Source organism: Meleagris gallopavo, chromosome 5 (assembly GCF_000146605.3).
Source record: "Meleagris gallopavo isolate NT-WF06-2002-E0010 breed Aviagen turkey brand Nicholas breeding stock chromosome 5, Turkey_5.1, whole genome shotgun sequence".
Classification (NCBI taxonomy): Eukaryota; Metazoa; Chordata; class Aves; order Galliformes; family Phasianidae; genus Meleagris; species Meleagris gallopavo.
Genome location: NC_015015.2, coordinates 57,572,152 through 57,578,226, shown reverse-complemented (window position 1 = coordinate 57,578,226; position 6,075 = coordinate 57,572,152). Strand labels below are relative to the sequence as shown.

The 6,075-nt window shown below is 44.3% G+C and overlaps 1 protein-coding gene across 1 annotated transcript in view; it reads right to left on the bottom strand.

Moving 5' to 3' along the window:
- PSMC6 (proteasome 26S subunit, ATPase 6) overlaps positions 1 to 5,668 on the bottom strand; it is a 10,984-nt gene extending 5,316 nt beyond the window's left edge. The window contains exons 1-5 of the mRNA XM_031553760.1: positions 5,458 to 5,668; positions 5,052 to 5,091; positions 4,799 to 4,851; positions 1,603 to 1,670; positions 1,103 to 1,217 (exon numbers count right to left, since the gene is read on the bottom strand). Coding sequence (XP_031409620.1) covers positions 1,103 to 1,217; positions 1,603 to 1,625 — 138 coding nt within the window. The 5' untranslated portion in view covers positions 1,626 to 1,670; positions 4,799 to 4,851; positions 5,052 to 5,091; positions 5,458 to 5,668. The remainder of the gene's footprint in view (positions 1 to 1,102; positions 1,218 to 1,602; positions 1,671 to 4,798; positions 4,852 to 5,051; positions 5,092 to 5,457) is intronic.
- Positions 5,669 to 6,075: the final 407 nt, after the last annotated feature.

Sequence of the window (6,075 nt, the reverse complement as noted above, 5' to 3'; positions counted from 1 at the left end):
AGAGCTGACTCCCCTCCTGTCTGTAGGCTCCCTTTAGGTACTGAAGGCTGCACTGAGGTCACCCCACAGCTTCTCTTCTCCAGGCTGAACAAGCCCAGCTCCCTCAGCCTGTCTTTGTAGGGGAGGTGCTGCAGCCCCCTGATCATCTTTGTGGCTCCTCTGGACCCCCTCCAACAGCTCCCTGTCTTTCTTGTATTGGGGGCTCCAAACCTGGACAAAATGGTGTTCAGGTCTGGGGTGACTGTTTCACTTTTAAAACAGACAAGAGGTCTCAGGATGATAATGGAACACTTGGCAGCCTGTTTTCCAGATACCTGTAGTTTTAGCTCTCTACATAGCATATTTTGGATGAGAAGTCATTTAATAAGATGTGCAATTGACCTAGTTGATCAATCTGCAATCCTGCCCTCATTGCTCAGTCTTCAGTTCTGCCATTGCTCATTTCTCTTAATGCTTGTTGTTGAAACCACGCATTACCACTGCCATAATAGCCAGAGCCATTCCAGCAGTTCACATGTAAAATTAATCTGTTGGCTGCCAATCCTAACCATGCCCTCAGTACTCCCTTAGCCACAACTGTTTTGCATCCTTCAAACTGCCTTTAAAAGACTTTCTTAATTTCAACCTAAGCTTGCATAACAGCAGAGATGAGTTATAACCATCTGAGAACTGGTCAGTGGTGCTCAGAATAACCCTTCCACACTGCTGTAAGGTGTGTACAGCACACAATCTCTGTTAAAGTCAGCTGGTTCACAACAGCATGAGTCTTTCAGCTCCCACATTCCTGGGCAGCCCTGCACAGCCTGCCATGCTGATGCCCAAACTAACAGGATTACTTCAGTCTGAATGCACCAGCATCCTGGAATCACACTGCTGTTCACCACAGTTACAAAGCTGAAAAACATTTAAACACTCAGAAGTTCTCTTCTAACATAGGGAAGATGCTGTGCACGTTAATGAAATGTGTAAAGCACTCAGCTGATAGGGTCTTCTAGCAGCCTGTCTCCCAGTTTAGGACAAACATAAATAAAACATTTATGCACTGGAAAACTTGGCTCAGAACGCAGCCCACTATTTGGTAGCATTGTTCACATCACAATACCTCTCTCAGCTCTCTGATTTGCTCTGACAACCCTCCAATCTCAGAATATGAAACGTCCCCTGGATCTTCATGAGACATATTATAAACCAGGGGATCCACTTCTCTTGGCAAATATCTGGAATAAAACAAACAGGAGTAAGCATGCTTTATCGTGCAAGTGTTTACACGGTTACTGAAATAAATCCTAGAGCAAAACAAGGCAAATATTTGTTGGGGGAAAAAAAAAAACAAAAACAGAACAAATCCCAAACCTACTTTAAAGCAAATGGAAAGTGCTGAAAAGGCTGAGTTGTAACTGAGTATTTTTTTTCCCCTAGAAGACCAGGCAGCTCCTTTTTCAACAGATTCACAAGACTTCCCTCAAAGCACTTGTCTTACACACTGCTTTATGGAAACTTTTATCAAATATTACATAACTGATTACTCAGACTTCTGCATAATCTGTTCATACAGGTATTTTCCCCCCTTTAGGTGAGGAGTATAACAGAGCAGAAGCTTACCTCATAATAGTCAGAGTGGTCATATCCAGAGCAACTCTCGTCCCTGGTTTCAGCTTACTTTTGTCAAGCTAGTAACAAAGAAGATACTTCTGTTAGAACCACACACCAAAACAGTGTTTGGTTTTAGCCATGATGTTTACTGTGCTCAATAAGACAAGAAGAAACAAGGCCGCTGTGCCAAGCAGCTGCTCAGTAAACACTGCTTGTAGCTCAGCACCATTTTTGGGAATGGTGAAGCTGTGAAAAAGCAGGTCAGCTATTTCACAGGCACCCAGAAGTGAGCCAGGAGCTGCTCCAGACCAACAACCCTGCAAGCTGCCACAAATGGATGCCAGTACAGGAAGAATTTTCTGATGTTGAAAGAGGTCTTGAGCAGCAGGGCACTAACTTACTTCTGCTACTTTTGAAAATAAATCCTATTCTCTAGACCATAATTCATATTCATATGTACATCTAATTTGTTTCAAACTGCTGTCAATCTGAAAGGATTAGTAAGAGGTCTAATCCTCCCCTCTGCTCAACACAGGACAGAACCAGCTGCTTCAAAACAAGCAAGCAGCCCTTCAAGCACACAAGGAACAGCCTGTTCACTTGAGACTGAACTTGCCACCGACCTACTCAATGGCTTCCTCATTTCTGAACTGCCAGGAAGGGTGCATAGATATTCCCGACCTCTTTTCTCCAAGCCTTTGTTCATCTTTACACACACAGTTATACCTCTTCTTCAAAGTCAGCCGCTCCAGTTGTTGTTTCCCTGCTATCATTCACCTCAGATGCCCTACCTGCCTGCCTCTCAAGTTTTTTTGCCTGCCTGTCCCACTTGTAAGAGTTTTAAATAAAGCCTGATATCAGCAGTCCCATCCCAGCACTCTGCAGTATCCCCTGCTAATTTCTGCTGGGCTTAAAACTGCTCCTGTGCATTTCTCACCTTGTTTTTGGGTAATCTCATCCAGGACAGCAGTCTTATTTCCCCCATGCCACAGGCATGAACAGGAATGACAGAAATCACCTCGTGGCTGTTTTAATTCCTTTGTTTTTAAAGAGGCACTCAATCTACCTTTGAGGAATATAAAACCTTTTCATTCTGAGCTTTACCGACAAGGCATCTGAACAATGGGGGTTGCTACAGCTGTTTGCAAGCTTCCCAGCTCCCCTGCCGGGAGATTCAGAAGGTCTGGTGCCCACGTGGATTACTCAGTCTCAGTAGCTTTAGGATCAAGCTGTCACTCCTCCCTGATTGGAGACATTGATAAGACCTCTGTTCAGCTGCCTAACCATAAGAAATAAGTAGGAGCTTGAAATCATATCAGATTTCACACGGCCCAATAGATTTAAACTACTCTCTAGCAAGAAGATGAAAAGAAACCACTTGACCTTGAATTCCTCCTAAAGCACACTTCAGATAGGGAAGTAACACTGCTTTAATTTACAGCCTATGGCTCTCCTTCCTCAGCAGCACAGCACAGCCACAAGGGCCTGGATCAAAAGCTATTCTTTCAGGCTGAAAAATTCCTTGAGAAGTTTTCAAAAAGCCAAAACATCGAGGCACGTATCACTGTTGTTTTTGGTGTTTTGTTGTTTTCTCCTATCAAATCAAGGATCTTTTAAGATCAAAGAGTGCTTTTTGCGCAAGAATAAACTCCAAAGTTCATGCTGCAAGGTCAGACTCATCCAACCACAACCTATTCCTGAGCATTTCTCTCTGCTGCAACACAGAACCTCAAGACTAACAGATCAAACCTTCCACGTGCTTCAGTGGAATTAAGTAGGCTTGTCTCAGAAGAATATTTTGTTCATTCCAAGGTTAGGCTGCCCAGTCTGTCACTTCTTGGTTACCTCAACTCCTCCTACAGTGCACTACAGATGAATCATCTGAATAGAGTTGGTTAAATCGTGCATCCAGGTTCTATTACAGGGCTTGAGGTCACGAGAAGGAACAAAACATTTTTCTGAGACGTAAGTATCCTGAATTCTGAGAGAATCAGAGCACTGCAAAACATCTGCAAACATCTTCTTTCAGAACGAGTTGTAGGATCAGTTTTCCTTCCAAAAGGTATTTCCATTATACAAGGGAAAGTGCCACAACCACGAGGTCTTAAAGTGCAGCTGCAGATCCTTTTCCTACAGCACACAAACCAGCTCAAAATGAAAAGAGGTTACAGCTGTTAAGAAGAACTTGCACTCGTTTATGCATTAAAACAATTAAGTGAAATGCTGCTGCCTTCTCTAGATAGGTGATCCTTTCTCAGTGTCATAATTCTATCCAGAAGGTACTTTACAGTCTCACATTTCAAAGGTGTGCTTCTTTGCTCCTATGCATGAAACTCAGGGATGAGCCTGACAAAATGGGACTGAAGATTCACTCTCACTCCCCAGAATGACTCTGTGTTGCCAAACACTTTCACTAAGTTCTGCAGTTCCTCAGCAACACCAGGCTTTTGCAAAGAATTCCTGATTTGCAGCGTCTTTCTTACTGTAAATGGGTCACATTCACCAACCAGCAGCTCTGCAACACATTACTTACACTTCTGTACACCTCTGTATAAAAACAGACAGTAAAAAGCACCTCTAAGCTGGTTCTGGTTGTATCAGAGGATGGGTTGTTTTGTAAACGAGGTTCCACACTAGTATGTCAGCTTTTATGGTGTATCTAAGAAGTGCTGTTGAAGCACCAAGATGCTTTAAGTTGTTAAAGATAAAACTCTCTCAAAGTGTTCAGGGGGTGTAAAGTGAACAGGGGTGTTGCCTACCATAATTATTCACTGAAACGGAGTGCAAAAAGTATTAGAAAAAGATATAAATATCTAGTTCTAGAGCACTAGATCTACAGCTCAGCACAGAACCATTATTGCTATATGCCGTGTTCACAGCATGGCAAGGGAGATTCTTCACAGCTTGAAGGTGTGATGATTTATTCTCAGAGTTTAAGATCCAGCAGAAATACTGAGCTTCAAATAAGTGAAAAGGATAAATACATGCAAAGCTCCAGGAGCATTTAGAATCACCTTATCTTTACTAAGAAGATATGCTACTGCCTGATAGGAAGGCAGAGAGCAAGCAGGCACCTGTATAAAACAGCCACATACAGCTTAAAGAAGAAAATGCTTAATGCCATTCAGAACTCAGCCAATGAAAAGCCACGTTAATATTCAAGACCAAAGCAACCTCTTTCTGAATATTCACACAAATCAGCTACCTGACGGCGACAGCCAACCACGTATCTTGGTCCATTTGTAGCCTTCACGATGACTAGAGAAAAAAGATCACAGAAAAAATAAGTTAGCCTGATTCACAGCTCCAAATTACACCTCTGAACTATTGAGGATATCCTATTTTCCTGCCAATACTCATGTCACTAATGCTCTGACTCTTTACAATTGCCCATCTTTAGATGATCTTCAACTGCAAAAGCTTCTTTACAGAACTTCAGAACAGGTTGATGTACTTACATTTCTCTTCTGTTAGCTGTTTAAGCACCTCACCAACAATCTGCAAAGGAATAAATGCAGTATTAGCTTACAGATTAACTAACCCTTGCCAAACAATATTTAACGTATGCTTCAGCACACAGAAGATGGCTTTGAAATTCCTTCTCCTGCTTCAAGTTTCACACTAGTGCTTTAATTTCTTCTAACAATTTCTATTAGCAGGGACAAACAAAGAAAACCTTTTTAACAGATACGCATGGTATGACAGTTCCTGGTGGTGAGGTCCTCCTTTCTGTCTGCTGCACCATCCCCACTTTTTCTTTGTAATAAAATGAACTTAACAACTGCTAGGCAAGTTGTTCCAGCTACTTCTAGGCAAGCTCACCACCCACAGCCATAAGCTGTTACGACTTTGCCTCTTACATACCTGCCCAACGCTCTGCAAGGCCTTAAGATCATTTTCTGACTTCTCATATTGCTTGGTGAGCTCCTTCAGCTGCTCCCTTACTGGACAAAGAAAGAGGAACACAGGTTTTGGTAACTTCCAGCCCTGCAGGAAACAGGCAGCAGCAGAAAAGCAGCAGGTGGAAGCTGTGCACACTCGGCACACCCTGCTGCTCGGCAACTCCAGGGTGTCAACGCAGTCATTTGTGACCAGAGCCACAGGAAGAGGCTGTGTTGGAAGGACCCTTAAATCTCACCCTGTTGTGCGGCAGGGACGGACAACCTCCCCCAGCTCAGCTGCCCACAGCCCTGTAACGGACGGGGCGCCCACAGCTCGGGGCAGCGCCTCACCACCCTCCGACTAAATAACTCCCACCCGACACCCGACCCAAACTCCTCCTCTTTTACTTTAAAGCCCTTTCCCCTTCCCTATCGCCATCAGACCGCCATCTCCCCGTTTACGACCCCCCTCCTGGCACCGACGGCCGCACCGAGGTCTGCCCGGAGCCTTCTCTCCCCCACGCTTTCCCCCCTCAGCCTCCCGCACGGCACAGGCCCAGCTCGCGGCCCCGAGGCCCAGCCCCGCCCGCTCCCCTCAGTC